We start from the raw sequence: 18,757 nt of genomic DNA, 5'->3' as shown, positions 1-18,757 counted from the left end.
CATTAAGAATGTTTTGGGCCTAATACTCATACATTGTTGTTAAAACTAAATGCATCATCATCATCAGCATATCTCAGTCTTGGCATGCATAAAAAACCCATACACAAAAACACTCAATGCATTTTCATTTAACTTGTAGTGAAGTGATATTCATAGAATGACATTTAGATGACAGACATTTATTCACTTCATCTGTGATCCATATAATGAATCAAAGGCAGAGTAGAAAACAGAAATAAGGGACTTTTGAGGTAGATAGTTACAGAGATCACTGCAAGCATTAACTTACTGGATCTCTCAGAGCTGTCCCCACTGGATTCTGCTCTAGTGAGACAGGGACATGCACATATGTCTACATCAGTGTATTAAGTTCTGATATGAGTTTTTAATGGCCGGTAACAATACTTCTATATAGAGAGCTGGGTGTCTGAATGCTAAAATGGTTATATATGTATTACCATTTAATTTAGCAACTAAGAAGTACACAAAATTGATGAAATAAATAACATTAGGCTGAATGACCACTTCTGTTAATTGGGTAGAAAAATGATTCGATGTTGACAATCTCAAATATAACTTGACTAATCAACCTGGTCGATATATTGATCTATCACTTGTATGAATCTGTAATGAAACTAAACACCCTATATTAAGGGTTTACATTACACAGGCCTCATTGATGAAACTTTTGAAAATATGAGTAATTTGCAGTTGCACTTTAAATGGACCTTCCCAAAACGTTCAGATTCATAAAATGTTCGATTCATAAAAACTCTATGTACTCCCCAGATTTATTAGTAAAATGTGTGGACCAGTATGTTAGTGAATCCCAAACATTCCTAACTCGCCCGTTCATTCACAATTATCATAATCCACACCCATGGCAAATGCCATATAATAAAGGATCCAAACTCACTAGTAAATGCTTTTAACTACGTGGAATAGTAATGAAATAGTTTATGAATTAAGTACATATATTCATATCATAAAATGTTTATTTAGCAAGCACAATAGCGTCTCAAAGAAAGTGAGAACTTAGTCAGTTTTTACTGTCACCGGAGGCCTTTTTGTGAATCAAACAGCTTAAGAATTCAATAAAAATAGTTTGACATGAGTGTAAAATAATTTCAGTCCACGTCGGTAGGAGGATATCCACCACCATTAACTTTCTGTGGATCAGTTTGCAGTGCAATGCCAGCATCATTAATTAAACTTCACGGGTAAATCATAATGGTAACAGTGATATACTTGCAACTGGAACAATCTTCAGAGAAATTAATAAAAATACCAGAAGAAGACCTTTTACCGAAACGCTATCAGATATTACACATTTGCAAGCTATACGACCATGTGTGGTATTTTTCAAATTTTTTCCCCATCTTATTGTACACACACCTGCCTGCAATGTGTTTACTTATGGGTTTATCAGCATTAGCCTTGAGTTAACCATACGTTATCAACTGAACGCTAGTTACTGATGCCTTTACTGAATTATGAAACATAATTATATAGCTCATATAACATTTTATTTAAAAACTGTCCAACCACTCATGTTAGTGGGCATATATTTTTTCAGAGAAAATCAAATGTAAACTGTCTTTCTATGAACTTTTCACCCTTTTTCAAGCACTTCTGCTTGAAAAAATATATACTTTGAAAAAAGTAAATGAGTATTTGAAAATTCTAAATTCTAAAAACGAAGCTTTTTTAACCTGTTAACCTGCACCCCCACTCAGGGGCTCACAGCTGAAAATGACATACCTGAATTAAAATAAATATAGCTCCTGAGAACAGTGTACCACAGGCACAATTAAGGTCTCTTTGGAAAGAAGACACTTGGCACTCTACTAACTATCAATCAGAGTTGATAATGCTCAAACAAATAAAAAGTTATAAAAGTTGAAGTGCCTCATAAATAATGTGAACTTCAAAAAATGTTTTATTATTTCATGTATAAATATATAAAAATAGACCTGGAGGAATCCAATTAGGTAAATAATTGAAAGCCACAAGTCTCATCAGTTTATATTTCAAATTTGAGGAAGATATAATGAAAAATGGGGTTCCTGCAAGCTTTTTTCCAAGACTATGTCAGTTCCCTTTCTCCCTCCCCCTGCCCGAGGCACATCCCCAGAAATGACATCCCCAAACTAAAATAATTGTAGTTACTGAACAATTTGCTCTACATGCACAATTTAGACACATTTAAAAAGAAGACACTTTGGAGTTTATTACCCAAATGTAAAAGTTGAAAAAACTTAAAAAATTTATAGAATTTAAAGTGTCTTGAAGATAATTTGTACTGCAAGTAACATTTCATTATTTTATGAAAAAATAAATGAAAACAAACCTGGAGGAATCCAGTTAGGTAATTGATTGAAAGCCACAAGTCTCATCAGTTTATATTTCACATTTGAGGAAGATATTATGAAAAATGAGATTTCTGCAATATTTTTCCAAGACTATGTCCAGGTACCAAGAAGCCTCCTTGGATACCTCAAAAGCAACCTAATGACCAAATGTTATGAAGGGTACTGCAAGCTATTTTAGTCATCATATACACTGTTCCATGCTTTTTCAATTATAAAATAATCCACACAACCATAAGACTTTATATAAGTGATTTATTTGCACAACAGAACAATAAAAATATAAGTAAAATATTATGAAATATTTAAAAAAATAAATGTATAAAAAATAACTGAATTTCTTTGCAACAGAAAAGGCAAAGAAAAAAAATTCAAAAATGCTGTTGTCTCTGGCAAAATGCTAAGTCCTGTTTAGTCAGTGCTGGTCATGCCAAACGTCCTCGTCAGTTGAACAGTTCCACTTTTCTTTAGGGGTGCTTGGGGACACAGCGGGTATGGACTTGGTTTTTCTGCCGCTCTTTTTGCCTCTCCCTTTTACTGGTCGATTCAGGTCTAAAACAGCAAGTGCAGATCTTGAAGAATTTGAGAGCTTGCATCTCTTTTCTACTGGTTGGCTGGTGCTTGGATGCCACTCTTCATCTGAAGATTCAACTTGATGGCTGTTGCATGGGAAAGAATGGAAAGATAATTAGCACCGCATGTCAAGTAAATAATTCTGTATAGTTTTTATGTGGCTGGCCATTCAATCAACAATCAAACTGATGGGCAGTCGTTTAGACAGCATGGCCAGTGATACAGACAGCATTCATATGGATGGTCAGACATAGAACCAACAATCACACTGATGGCCAGCCATCAGACAGGCCATTTGTTTTATAAGGTAAATGCATTGTGGTCTGAAAAGATGATGCTACTTTATTTCTATTTATTTCTATTTGTATATATTGGACAATTGTAAAGTTGTTTAGTTATTTCTGTAATTTTTCCTAGCACAAACACACTATATATATATATATATATATATATATATAGTGTGTGTGTGCTAGGAAAAAATACAGAAAAATGTCAAGTCTATTTATATTTATACTGTATAGGACAATTGTACAGGTGTATAGTTGTTTCTGTTTTTTTTCCTAGCACACATACATTATATAGATATATAGTGTGTGTGTGCTAGGACAAAATGACAGAAACAACTAAACAACTGTACAATTATCCAATAAATACAAATATAAATAGATAAATAAATAAATACATATAAAGTAGCATTATCTTTTCAGACCACAATGCATTTACCTTATAAATCAAATGGGAAAACAAACACACACACACACTCTCTCTCTCTCTCTCTATCTCTCTCTCACACACACACACACACACACACACACACACACACACACGTATAATGTGTGCATGTTACATAGCAACTCACCGATGTAAAATTGGACCATCTTTTCCGTCCTCAAGCATATCACCCTCGGCGCTGTCTTCACTCTCCTCAATTTCGGTCATCGCTGCTTCGAGTGATCTCAAATAAAACATCTTCAGCAGAAAAAAACTTCTTTTGATCGATCCATTTGATGAGATAATCCGTCCAGTAAGTAAGACGCGAAAACAGATGTTTTCCGTCTTTTTACTATGGCTTGTTTGTTGTCAAATGACGGGGTGTGGTCACAGCCTACGCCGCAGGTTAGCTCCTCAATAGAGAGTGGCTGATTCAAATAAATAAAAAAACATCTTGTTCGCGAGGAATTTAATCTTCCGGGTATCGTTGGAATCGTGCACTGCTTGGCTACATTTTCTATCAGTCATATAATTTCAATTCTTTCATTGGCTTTCGTTGTAAAGACAAAATAATAGGATCAGCATATCATGACGTCAAAAAACTGACCGCAGTGTTTGGATATTTTGACCTATATATTGCCTATCTTTGTATTTGTGTGTGTGTGTGCGGTCTTAATTTGTTCATTACACTCTAAGCAACACACACATATAACGTTCGGCTACCGGAGTCTGTTTTTATGCATAATTTTATTGCATAACCGACAAGTATGATACTTCACCCTGAAGAAACTTCGATGTAAACAAAGGAACAACCATCGATGTTACAACGTTATTGTTTCTTTGGACTAAAAATGCTCTATGGGATGTTATTCAGTGGACTCTCACCTTTCCATTCAATCTGGAACTTTCAGCAGTGGATGCGTGTGTGGCTCGTTATTACGACACTACTGGTATGTACTCCGCTTTTTGATTACGTGTGTTTTGATCTGTACTGCTTACATAAATGCAAGAAATACATTCGTTATAAGCTTTTCATCGAAAAACAGAGCTCTATCATCGATGCTTGAGGCTTACACCTTTAAAATTATATATAGTTTGCCAAGATTAATGATGTTCTTTCACGTTAAATCTATTCATAAACATGAAACTAGTGGGGGAAAAAAACTCTTCAGTGCGCTGGCGCACTGGCAAAGGTTAACAGGTTAACTAATTTAAGTTATTCTTTAAGGTTAATTTCACTCATTTCATTATTATTAATTTCTTATTTAATTTCACTTCTGTCAAAATGTAGTCATGGCAGTTTGCCTGAAAGAACACTACACGTTTGGATGTCTAAACATGATTTACACGTGGTCGGGAGCAGGTTTTTTATACCAACTAACATTTTAAAAAACTAAAACTTTCATGAATCTGAAAATGTATGCCAGCTTTACAATGATTTACACAAAAATGTGTTCTGCTTGTGTTTTATGAATGAGGCCCCATGAGACAAATGACTTCAGTATGACATTTCCATTACTTTTCCAGTTCTTGGTGATTACTGGAAACAGATTTTTAGAAATAATTCTATACAATTTCTAGTTGATTTCTAGACCTAGTAGACTACAAAAACCACAGTATACTTCAACAAGAAAAACTATACTACAGAACATTCTGTGAATTTTAAGGCCTGGAAATCACAATTTTAAAATGTTTCCATGACAATGGGAACCCAGTATTTAGGTTCATGTAATTGCATTAATGTAATGTTGTAGGAGCAGTGCTCATGCATTGTTTATCTCCAATTTGTGTTTCTTTGGTAGAATCTTGCAGTGTAAGATGTGGATCTGCTTACCCACTGGTTTTCTGTCTGAAGGGTGATCAAGCTCTCGGAAAACACTGTATTTGTCCCCAGAATCTGGACCAAAAGAACAAACACAGTCAATCACAAAAGCTTGTGTGTAAATGAAATACTTTGGACTAAATTTGCAGGAGTTGATTAATAGGAGAATTTCTTTATGCAAAACACATCTGTGAGCCACACAATAAATCTTTGTTTTATTTAAAATGCATTTAGACAACAGAATTTGTCTTCATTGTTAAACTGATATGACAGCAGTCCTTTAAGAGATCTTCCACCAACAAAGGGCTAATGAGGTGTATCCCTAAAGCTAGAGGGATATGTGTGTGTGTGTGTGTGTGTGTGTGTGTGTGTGTGTGTGTGTGTGTGTGTGTGTGTGTGTGTGTGATGTTACCTGAGACAGGAGGTGTGGGCACTGCAGGCTGCTCCACTGACAGCTGCTTAAACACTGCATATTTATCTGAGGAGGAGGATGAAGATCCAGACACTGGAGTCAACATGGCAGGAACACTGTGAGAGACAAAACATAAACCTAACTCAATCAAAAGAGATCAAAGACATTGTATTGGCAAGCCAATGCATTATATTTTGTTTTTAGAGACATTTGTCATTGTTCTTTGATGCTTTTGGGTGATTCTGTAGAAAAGTCCTATTTTACTCCAAAATCAAAAAATATGCTACGCTAATGAGAAATGTGCTGTAAAATGTGCTTTAATGTTCTAAAAATAATGTCAAAATGCAAAATTAAAAAATAATAATAATAACAATTGTTAATACATGTAGATATCCTAAATGTAGACTTCATTTTCTTCATGCAAAATATTGATTTGGGATTAAGTACTGTTAACCAGGACCACCCTTTTAATAATAAACATAATTCATAAACATAAAAATGACACATAATTTACATGATAGACACGATTTGCACCATATTTATCTTATAGAACCATATGTAAGATTATTTTCAAATTAGTGCATCCTAAATGATCGTATGTTAATTAAGCCAAACTTGGCCAGGTAGTGTACTATTTATGGATTTTTTTAAGTGTGTTTATGTGGATACTTTATATGCTAATACTGTCCACTCTCCAGACCTCCTTGCACTATGGAAGAGGAGTAGGAATGCAAGGATGCCTATAACAAGTAATAAGGAATTTAAAGGTAATGAATATAAAGAATTACATGCATACAATGTGAAAAAGTATGTGGTAGTATGCCCCAGTGGTGTACCATCTTACTTTTATCTAAAAAGTATGCGTTTTCCCATCATCAGCAAACTTTTTGTGTGTGTAATAGGTATATGCGAAATGTGAATTGGGATTCAGTCTGCATTTTCTTCTAAATAAAAATCTGTTTCAAGAGATAGCATTACACTATCCCTCTTCCCTCCCCTCCGTCTTGGATCACTTCCCTCATAACAGAGCAATATTCCAGCACAAGAGTACACCTCTGATCTCACCACCCTCACTTTCTGTATTACTCTCACCACTTTTCATTTTTTCTGCTTTAATTACCATGTGATCTGACACTCTCAAGAAACAAAACATTCCTCTAAAACAAAGAAGCCTTTGTGCTTAGGAAGGATGATCGACTGTTGGAGGTCGTGGCACTTGGAGAAAATTATTTTCTCCTCTATTCCCCCTCTCACTCCCTGCTTTCTATAATTGCCTTTCATCGTCTTTTCCCTGGGAGCATAAAATCTCTCCATGCAGATGTGAACAGAAATAAAATGGGATGAGCTTATCAGCTGTCCAATGAAATGGGTTCATTAAAAAAAGATGGTAGAGGTGATTGTTGCATTGGGCGGGTTATTGCAAGCCATTACAAAGCAAAGAGCAATTCTGTCCCCCAGATGAGTGAATCAAGTCAGGATGAATTAGCAAAGCATAAACACAAAATCATAAGCTACTAATGAGAGATGATGAGATTATGTTTTACAACACATTTCTATATTCGTAGCTTGCATTACTAATACAATGTGTTTTTGCAGGCACACGTCAATATGTCACAATTTGTAAGGGCTTTGCTTGATCAAAATTGGTGCTTATACCCGCTCTGGGATGATGTTGCCATGGCGGGGTACGCTCCCCCTGTCTCTCCTTGGAAATCTGTGAATGAGTCATCTCTGGCACCAGCTTTTGGGGCTTCCTGGAAGTCCTGAAAATCATCGTCATCAGCCTTGGCAGCCTAACGTAGAACAATAGAGCAAGAAAATCTGCTAGTGCCAATAAAGATGACATTTTTTGTTTAGGTGACTACAATACATTGTATGATGTTTACCTGAACTGGAGGGAAGTTTGTGATGAAGCTAGCAGGTGGGTTTGGGGTCATACCCACGACAGGTGCAGCAAGGTTGGGCATTGCCATGGACATGGGCGTCTGGGTCATGATGGGCTGCTGGTGCTGAGGCAGGACAGTGGGAATGGCCATAGCCATGGCTGGTAGATTGGGCACAGGCGGGGAAGGAAACTGACTCAGGATATCCAGACTCATGACTGTAAGACCACTCTTGAAAATACAACCATAAAAAGTAATTTAGACCAAGGAGTTTAAAGGTGAACTCAGTAATGATAGTGTAACGGTCAACTAGCGTGTTACAAGTCACCATTTGAAGATACCATACAAATAAATGAGGGGAGCTGTAAACTGACACCTACTTGTTGCAAAATTGTCTGTGTCTTCTCTTATAAAACAGCAATTTTATTATAGTAAACTCCACACATAATTCAGTTTAAAAGGATTGTTTAGTGTAAAACATGTTGGAGATTAGTGTACAGGTGGTCAATTCATTAAATGATGAGACATCCGTTAAAAAAACTGGCCTTTTTTCTCCTCGCCAGTGAGGTCACAAGCTTAGCATAAAATAGCATAACGTGGCTGTTCCATAGACATTCTATGGGACAGCCGCATTATGCTATTTTATGCTAAGCTTGTAGGCTCCACTATATAGAAGGGTTCTGATAAAGAGCACAAGTAATTTAGCAGATGCATAAACAACATATTCTATGAGAGTACGCAAATGCAAACACTTCTAGCCATGCAAGCTCAGCATCAAGTGTTGCTGCATTCCAAAATAAGACTTCAAATATGCATTGCATTCTCATCAAGAGATGATTTAGCAGGCATTAGCATATAATGTTAAGTTAAGCTCTATACATTAATATAGGTAGCTATTTGATTAATAATACGAGGTTTAATGGTACAGACATTTTAAGCTAAATCTACTAGTCCCTAGAGTTTTAAGGTTAGTTATCACCACAGTAATGGCTCTGGTATACTTCGTTTTTGCATCAAGCACATGGCCCCGTGCTCAGACTTTCAAAGCATAATCTTTTGACCATTAGCCCATACATTTTCATTCACTGCATGGGCAATCTGACTCCTATGAGATACTCTTTAGAACAGTCAATGCCTGTTGCATGTGCTGACAACGTGCAAAGATGAGGACAGTCCAAGTGTCTTGAAAAAATGGATGCATTGTGCGCGAGACATACCAGCATGAAGAAAACCGAAGTATACTTTGGCCTTAACGAAATAGGGTCAAGTATGCACAACAGGACAATGAGCTTGCAATGCGTTGGCCAAACATTTGCATCTGCATACCTCTGTACAGTATGTTTCTAGCTTTACAGTTTGCAGTCCTCCTGAAACAACCTGCAGGTAAGTGCCTTCCTCTAGGTCACAATGTTGATCATTCATGGATCTACCACTGTGGAATTTGAACCTACAGCTATTCAGTTACCAACCCATATATTTAACAACTATGTCACACCATCCCCATTAATCAAAAAGCTACAGGTGAAACTCGAAAAATTAGAATATCGTGCAAAAGTTCATTAATTTCAGTAATTCAACTTAAAAGGTGAAACTAATATATTATATAGACTCATTACAAGCAAAGTAAGATATTTCAAGCCTTTATTTGATATAATTTTGATGATTATGGCTTACAGCTTATGAAAACCCCAAATTCAGAATCTCAGAAAATTAGAATATTACATGAAATCAATAACAAAAAAGTATTTTAAATACAGAAATGTCGGCCCTCTGAAAAGTATAATCATGCATATGTACTCAGTACTTGGTTTGGGCCCCTTTTGCATTAATTACTGCCTCAATGCGGCGTGGCATGGATGCTATCAGCCTGTGGCACTGCTGAGGTGTTATGGAAGACCAAGATGCTTCAATAGCGGCCTTCAGCTCTTCTGCATTGTTTGGTCTCATGTCTCTCATCTTTCTCTTGGCAATGCCCCATAGATTCTCTATGGGGTTCAGGTCAGGCGAGTTTGCTGGCCAATCAAGCACAGTAATACCATGGTCATTGAACCAGGTTTTGGTACTTTTGGCAGTGTGGGCAGGTGCCAAGTCCTGCTGGAAAATGAAGTCAGCATTGTAGCTACCCCACTGGAATGATGGTCAAGTACTCCTTAAACTGATGTTTCCATTAGCTTTTTATTCGAATCGTAACACTCATGTAGACACCGTAAGAGCTACAGCAAAACAAACAAACACTGTATCACTCAAACCCGTTAACCAACATCACAATAAAACGATACAATTACAAAAAAAAAGATAAACATTAACTTAGTTTACCTTATAACCCTCAAGTGGGATGCACAAAGACTTCACAGGAGAGAAAACCGTCATGCATGTAAGCTGCGTCCTTCACGTAAAATGTGCGATACACATAGCGGAAACAGAGCGCTTTAAACACCCATGTTGGCACATTAAGGCCGTATCAAAATAAAAGTCCTTCAAAATGACTATACTGAATAATTCGATACTGACCTTATAAATTCAGGCAAAATTAGCAGTCACTTACACTCCCACCAAATCATGAGTTATAATAAACAAATGATTTCAAAATTACAATGACACTTCAAATAATATAAACCAAAAAAAAACAAACATCAAAAAAAAAAAAAATTTAACAAGTCTCCAACAATAAAACCAACTTCTGAACAGGACGTTCAACAACAGAAGGCTTCCCAAGACGTTCTCCTTTCTTTCCCAGATTTTTATCACCAAAATAAACCCTGACTCTCCGCACAAGTCCATCCGAATCTATGGTCGTTTCTGCAATCCTACCTAAAGACCATTTATGTCTAGGTAGATCATTGTCCTTAACAATCACAATGTCCCCTACTAACATATTTCTCTTAGGGGTGTGCCAACGCTGTCTGACTGCAATATTGGAGAGATACTCTTTACGCTAGCTGACTCCAAAATTGTTCAGCAAGATATTGAACATGGCGCCACCTTTTTCTGGCAAAAAGATCTTCTCTAGTAAACTTGCCTGGAGGAGGTAAGGCAATGGTAGATTTCATGGTAAGAAAATGATTTGGCGCTATGGGTTCAAGGCTATTTGGGTCGCTTAAATTGTTGACAGTAAGTGGGCTGACTGTTTACAATTGACATGGCTTCAGTAAAGGAACGCTCTTAAAGATGAATCGTCAATCCTTTCAGAAGCAATTAAAAGTGTAGACTGGAGGACACTTCTGACAGTCCTAATCTGTCGCTCCCATACACCTCCTGTATGACTTGCACATGGTACATTCATAACAAAGTCGCACTGATTCGAAGCCAAGAAATTATTTAACTTCTCAGTGTCAAGTTCTTTGAGCGCTTCAGCCAACTCATTCTTAGCCCCTACAAAGTTACTCCCCTGATCAGATCTAATCTGCCGCACAGCCCCACGTATGGCGATAAAACAACGCAAGCTATTAATGAAGGAATCTGTTGACATTGAATCAAGCATCTCAATATGAATGGCACGGGAAGACAAACAAGTCAAGATCAATCCATATCTCTTGTGCGCTCTTCGTCCTTGTTTCACAGAAAATGGACCAAAACAATCCATACCACAGTAAGTGAATGGTGGAGAAGGATTCACTCTCTCTGAAGGCAAGTCAGCCATCCTTTGCTCTTCTGTTGGACGCCTGTGTTTTCTACAGGTAACACAGTTACGCACATGAGATGCTACAACACAATTGATGCCTAGGATCCAAAACCCACTTGAACGAATTTCATTGATGGTAAATCCTTTACCTTGATGTTTAACTCTTTCATGGCAATCAGCAATAATCATTTTCAGTAATGTGATGGTCCTTGGGGATAATTGTAGGATGTTTGAGTAGACTACAAAGAGAAGAATTGCGAAGTCTTCCTCCCACCTTAAGCACACCATCACTATCGAGAAATGGATCAAGGTTGTACAATTCATTGTGAGATGACAATTGGATACCTTTACTTAATGCTTTCAATTCAATTTCAAACACATGTCCTTGCAGAAGTTTGATTATGAGGCACTTCGCCTTTCTCTTTCCTCAACTGTAGAAAGTCTGTTTGACTTATCCTTGCGAATCCGTCGTTGAATACGTGCGATTGCTCCTATTACCTTAGACCAAGACGAGAACTTTGACAGGCGATTTAAAATAAATTCCTGTTCCACTGCATTTATGTTAAGCGTTTGAGAACATCTGACTTCTGTGTCACTTGGTTGTAATTCTGGAATCTCGTTGGCAGGAAGAACCATCTCCTTATTCCATAAGAAACTTGGCCCTGTGAACCAGTCAGATGAAATCATTTCATCAACAGTGAGACCTCTTGAGACATGATCTGCAGGATTTTCCTTTGTTGGAACATACCGCCATTGCTGCGGCACTGTACTTAAATGAATCTTTTGCACTCTGTTAGCAACAAATGTATGGAATCGTCTGGCCTCATTATTGATATATCCCAGAACAACCTTGGAGTCAGTCCAGAAAAACTCTGTGATGTCAGCATACCGAAGTTCTTGCTTAAGGATTTTACTGACGCTCACTGAAACGACTGCAGCCGTCAACTCCAACCTTGGAATAGTTGTAATCTTTAAAGGAGACACACGAGACTTCCCCATGGCGAGAGCAACATGGACATCTTTCCTTTCATTTTTCAATCTCAGATATGAGCACTGTCCATAGCCACTAGTACTAGCGTCTGAAAAATGATGCAGCTCTACTTCCTTTACCTTTCCAAACCCAGGAGGAGCATATGTGCGGGAATAGTCACTTTCTTCAAGTTACCCAAATCTCTTCTCCAGCACTCCCAACTTGGCTGCAACTCATTTCTCAGTGTCTCATCCCACCCTATACCATGTCTGCATACTTCCTGAAGTATTTTCTTTCCATGAAGAATAAATGGAGCCAAGAACCCTAATGGGTCATACAATGATGCAATCGTAGATAAAATTCCACGTCGAGTTACTGGCTGTTCCTTGAGAGAAATATCAAACTTAAAACAATCAAGTTCCATGTTCCACTGAATCCCCAATGTCCGCTCTGTCAAGGAATCAAATGAGAGATCAGGTTCTTTTACATTGATTGCTCGTTCTGAGGGAGGAATACTTTCCAGCACAGCATTAAAATTGGACACAAATTTGTGAAGTCTAAGGCCACCAACAGCACAAAGGTCCCGGGCTTCTTGAGCAAGTTGAATTGCATCCTCTGTTGTTTGTACACTTGTAACACCATCGTCCACATAAAAATCATTCATTACAAACTGAGATCCCAAAGGGTACTGATCCTTGTTACCTTCAGCCAAATACTTCAATCCATAGTTCACACATCCTGGAGATGAAGACGCTCCAAAGAGATGAACTGTCATTCTGTACTCTCGAGGTTGTTCTTTTAAGTCTCCATTTCTCCACCACAAGAAACGCAGAAAATTTCTGTCTGCTTCGGGCACATGGAACTGATGAAACATTTTCTCAATATCACATATTAAAGCAACAGGGTGCTGGCGAAATCTGAGAAGAACCCCGGTCAAATTGTTCATCAAATCAGGTCCTTGAAGGAGATGATCATTTAAACTGATTCCATCATACCTCGCAGAACAATCAAAAACAACTCTCAGCTTGTCTGGTTTTTTCGGTGATAAACACCGTGATGAGGAACATACCATTTTCCACCTTCACTCCCTCCATCTTTAACTTCCTCTGCCTCTCCTCTATCAATGACCTCCTCCATAAATTTCACATAATGCTCTTTGTACCTTTGGTCCTTCAACAATTTTCTCTTTAGATGATTAAGTCTCACAAGAGCAAGTTGTCTGTTGTCTGGCAAATTAGGTCTCTCTTTGAAGGGTAGAGGCATTTCATAGTGTCCAGAGCTATTTCTCCTTATACCATCACTTAACTTGTTCAAAAAGGTGATGTCATCTTGGGAAAGAGTTTTGTCATCATCATTAGCATCCCTAAAATCAGATTTTAAAATGTGTATGGCATCTACTGGAGTCAACGGAGGAATTTCTTTAACCGAAAGTCTATGACAGAGACTAGTGATACCTGAAGAGTCAAGCCTGGGTAATGAAGGTCCAACAATGCTCCAACCCAAATCAGTCTTGACAGCATAAGGTTCATCGTTCTCTCCTAAAATCACTTGTCTTGGTGCCAGTGCTCTAGCACAATTATAGCCAATCAAAAGGCCAGCTTCACAGTCCTTCAAAGAGGGCATCTCTTCAACAATTGCAGAAAGATGATTCCAAAGTTTAGCTGTTTCACACGTAGGTATATGTGCATGGTTGACAGGAATACAATCTTTAGTATAGACAGGGGAGTTCAATATAAGTGGCAGAACTATAACCCCTTACACGAAGTCCTGAGATCCTTTCACTCTTCACTATGGTATCCTTTCCAGTCATGGTGGTCAGTTTTAACTTGACAAGAAATTTATCTGCTTGCAAGACATTGCTAACTTCTTGGTCGATAAAGGTTGTATCACTCTGTGAATCGAGCAAGGCATAAACTAATTTTTCCGTACTTGCATTGTTGCTTGATGATAACCATACTGGCACAACCATTGATGTATAAGATGATCCCTTTCTGGCCACACTCAAAGACAGAACCGCTGTTGACTCATCTTCTGACCTTGGAGCAGATGCCGTTAATGGAACTAGCCTTTCTCTTTTGGTGAAGTTATCATCATGAAGGCAAGTAGGATGTTTCCCTTTACATGAGTTACAGGAATGACGATGACGACAGTCTCTTGCTCTATGGCCAGTTTTCAAACATCCATAACAAAGATTATTTTCCTTTATGTATGCCCGTCGTTCTGCTAGTGTCTTGGTCATCAGTTTGGAACAATCATAGAGCTGATGTTTAGGATCTTGACAAAATACACAGGGAGGTTTGACAGTTTGCTTGATGATCTTTGGTCTATTAAACCCCAAATCGGTCTGAGTATTAAGGACATTAGCCTTATTTCCTTTAGACTCTCTGGAATTTTGTTTGTTAACAGATGTTAGACTGAGAGCATAAGATGACGTGACTGGATTACAGCCAATCTCTGCTTCTAATGAGATGAATGCTGTAAAGGTCTTAAAGTCAGGAAAATCATTATTGTTTCTCAAGGTTTGTGTAACTTGACGATTCCAACGCGAAGCAGCCCATTCAGGTAGTTTTTGAACTAACTTTTGGTTTTCGTCACAGTCATTTAAGATTTGTAGACTTGCAACATGAGGTATGGCACCTTGGCAGGCATTAAGAAAATCCGAAAATTCTCTAAGTCCAATAGCATCCTTTGATTGAATTTTTGGCCAATTTGCAAGCTTCTGGCTGAAAAGCACGTTGAATCACAAATGGTTGACCATACCTTTGATCTAATTTACTCCAGGCATCTTTATAAGCTTCATTATCACTCCTGTAGAAGGTACCATCCAAGGTCTTGCGTGCCGATCCACCCACATACCTTTTAGATAATAAAGTTTGTCAGCAGCAGATATACTCTTTCGATCAATCAAGGACATGAAGGAAGCCTTCCACTCAACATACTGAATGGGATCACCATTAAACACAAAGGGCTCTGGAGCTGGCAATCTATTCAAATTTATGCTGTCTTGTAGGGCTTGAACAAGAAAAGGCAGTTCATTTTGAGATGGAGATATATCATTAGCAAGTTGGCAAGAAAGGCTTGGAAGGCAATGTTGTTCTCTGATAACATGGTTTGTTGAAAGATCAGCAACTTCTTGCACTACTATCCGATTATAGGCCTCAAACCTTGCCTGTGCTACTTTTAAAACCTTTTCCGCCTGTAACTGCTCTAGTTCACGTTTTTGAGCATCTAAGATCTCCTTCCGTTTATTTTCCTCCATTAACATTTTGTACTCCACTTCTTTTGCCGCCAATTCTGCAGCTGCTTCAGCATGTTTTGATGCTACACATGAAGAGGCAGTACGATGACTCGATTGAGCACTAGACTTATGGCTAATTCGAGAAACAGTAGAGCCATAGATAGAACGAGTATGGCTAAATTCAAGTAAATCCTTTAGCGATGTTTTACTTGTTCTACATCAAATTCATCAATGCCTGATATTCTTTCATAACCAACTTTTACTATTTCTGTTGTTACAGCCTCACAAGCATCAATACAACGTCTCAGTTCAGTAGATGGCGTGACATAATTTCGAACTTCAACATAGATACGCATAATTTTCTCCTTTTCCTCTTCCAGGGTATCAATAAGATTTGCTACCTGGCTCTCAGTAATATCAGACTTAAGTTGATCTCTAGCCTTACGTGCCAACATTTTCCATTGTTCATACATGGAAATAATCTTTCTTTCTTTCTTCTGAATTTCATCTTTTGAAATGCAAGCATTTTCCCTGTAGGATTTTGTGGGCGAACAGAACGTCGAGGACCTTGAGAATCTGCTAAATTTTCTCTGAGTTTGATTTTAAGTTCACTCATAGATTGTTCTTTAGCCTCAATTGTCTCTATTATCTGTTGTCGCTTTAAACTCTCTGTTGATGTTTGATATTCATTATTAAGGACTTCAATATCGTGTTGGAGACTATTAATCAGCCCTTCACATTCAACATTATCAAAAGAACAATTTAACTCAGTCATTTTAAAAATTACCAAACTAACACACACAATAATATAAAATGTCCAGCACAGTTAAAACATTATTTAAATTACCAAACAGTAATCATATAGTTTCAAACATTAATATCAAGTGGTTTTGTGTTTTTAAAACAACCCTTTGAAAGACAAATATTTCCTTTAAAACTCGTACATATATCACTTCTTCAAACACAATAAATTATTTGGTCTTTCAAAATGCTTTAAACATTTCAAACCCTTGTTTTGAGCTCAATGTCCTTTTACTGCTGTAGAAGTGCAAGGAAAAATGTCACCTGAAGTAGAACACAGACTTTCTCAATCCATAGTGTAAGTTTAATCCTCGTTTTCAACCGTGGTTATCCATAAACGAACCACATTTGACCATCGGAAATCGACCTGCTGCCCGTGAACATCCACTTCTCACAGACCCGTCGGCATGGACACCAATCATTAACACAGCAGCAGTCTCGAACGACGAATGGCCAAGCTCTTACTGTAGCTACCCCACTGGAATGATGGTCAAGTACTCCTTAAACTGATGTTTCCATTAGCTTTTTATTCGAATCGTAACACTCATGTAGACACCGTAAGAGCTACAGCAAAACAAACAAACACTGTATCACTCAAACCCGTTAACCAACATCACAATAAAACGATACAATTACAAAAAAAAAGATAAACATTAACTTAGTTTACCTTATAACCCTCAAGTGGGATGCACAAAGACTTCACAGGGAGAGAAAACCGTCATGCATGTAAGCTGCGTCCTTCACGTAAAATGTGCGCATACACATAGCGGAAACAGAGCGCGCTTTAAACACCCATGTTGGCACATTAAGGCCGTATCAAAATAAAAGTCCTTCAAAATGACTATACGAATAATTCGATACTGACCTTATAAATTCAGGCAAAATTAGCAGTCACTTACAAGCATCTCCATAAAGCTTGTCTGCTGAAGGAAGCATGAAGTGCTCTAAAATGTCCCGGTAGACGGCTGCGTTGACTCTGGACTTAATAAAGCACAGTGGACCAACACCAGCCGATGACATGGCTCCCCAAACCAACACAGACTGTGGAAACTTCACACTGGACTTCAAGCATCTTGGATTGTGTGCCTCTCCATTCTTCCTCCAGACTCTGGGAACTTGGTTTCCAAATGAGATGCAAAATTTGCTCTCATCAGAAAAGAGGACTTTGGACCACTGAGCAACAGACCAGTTCTTTTTTCTTTAGCCCAGGTAAGACGTTTGACATTTGAAGCCCATGTCCAGGACCCGTCTGTGTGTGGTGGCTCTTGATGCAGTAACTCCAGCCTCAGTTCACTCCTTGTGAAGCTCCCCCACACATTTGAATGGCCTTTTCCTGACAATCCTCTCCAGGCTACAGTCATCCCTGCTGCTTGTGCACCTTTTTCTTCCAAACTTTTCCCTTCCACTTAACTTTCTATTAATGTGCTTTGATACAGCACTTTGAGAACATCCAACTTCTTTTGCAATTACCTTTTGAGGCTTTCCCTCCTTGTGGAGGGTGTCAATGATGGTTTTCTGCACAACTGTCAGGTCAGCAGTCTTCTCCATGATTGTGAATTCAACTGAACCAGACTGAGAGACCATTTAAAGGCTCAGGAACCCTTTGCAGGTGTTTAGCTGATTAGAGTGTGACACTTTGAGCCTACAATACTGAACCTTTTCACAATATTCTAATTTTCTGATTTTCTGAATTTGGGGTTTTCATAAACTGTAAGCCATAATCATCAAAATTATATCAAATAAAGGCTTGAAATATCTTACTTTGCTTGTAATGAGTCTATATAATATATTAGTTTCACCTTTTAAGTTGAATTACTGAAATTAATGAACTTTTGCACGATATTCTAATTTTCGAGTTTCACCTGTATAAAGAGAAGCATTAAATCATCATGATACCATCAATGATAACAAAAAGTGCAGACATGATAAATAGCAGGAGCAGACTGATAAATGCTGATTACTGACATTCATTTAACTGAGGTATGACGCACTGCTATAAGACTCTCAATTAAAGCAGACATTCTCCCTACACACAATGATGATTTTGTGAGATAATAGATGAGAGTGCTTCAACTTTATACGTAAACAATGAATTTGCAGCACGTCTGTCATCAGGGAGCAAAAATTAAAAAGCAAAGCTGTCAGACAAAAGACTTGCTTCCCCATCCAGCTGTCTATTCTACCTCCGCCAAGAGGCAGCCTGATTTGTTTGCCTAAAATATTCATTAAAGTCAACTTCCATTTTCAATGCCATTGCTAACAACCTCCAGAGCTTTTACTTTCTTTATTGCTCTACAAAACCAGAAGCACTGGAAGCTCATTGAGCTTCCCAATTTGCATAACAGAAGTTATTACT

The 18,757-nt window shown here is 37.9% G+C and overlaps 1 protein-coding gene across 8 annotated transcripts in view; it reads right to left on the bottom strand.

Moving 5' to 3' along the window:
- Positions 1 to 18,757, bottom strand: part of LOC127629690 (synergin gamma-like) — a 73,541-nt gene that overhangs the window by 35,590 nt on the left and 19,194 nt on the right. For all 8 annotated transcript variants that reach the window (XM_052106896.1, XM_052106898.1, XM_052106899.1 and 5 more), the window contains 4 exons: positions 7,774 to 8,001; positions 7,544 to 7,680; positions 5,888 to 6,003; positions 5,488 to 5,550 (listed from right to left, as the gene is read on the bottom strand). In XM_052106896.1, coding sequence (XP_051962856.1) covers positions 5,488 to 5,550; positions 5,888 to 6,003; positions 7,544 to 7,680; positions 7,774 to 8,001 — 544 coding nt within the window. The remainder of the gene's footprint in view (positions 1 to 5,487; positions 5,551 to 5,887; positions 6,004 to 7,543; positions 7,681 to 7,773; positions 8,002 to 18,757) is intronic.

Source organism: Xyrauchen texanus, chromosome 36 (assembly GCF_025860055.1).
Source record: "Xyrauchen texanus isolate HMW12.3.18 chromosome 36, RBS_HiC_50CHRs, whole genome shotgun sequence".
Lineage (NCBI taxonomy): Eukaryota > Metazoa > Chordata > Actinopteri > Cypriniformes > Catostomidae > Xyrauchen > Xyrauchen texanus.
Note: the sequence above shows the minus strand (reverse complement) of the source record. Positions and strands in the feature narration are given on the sequence as shown.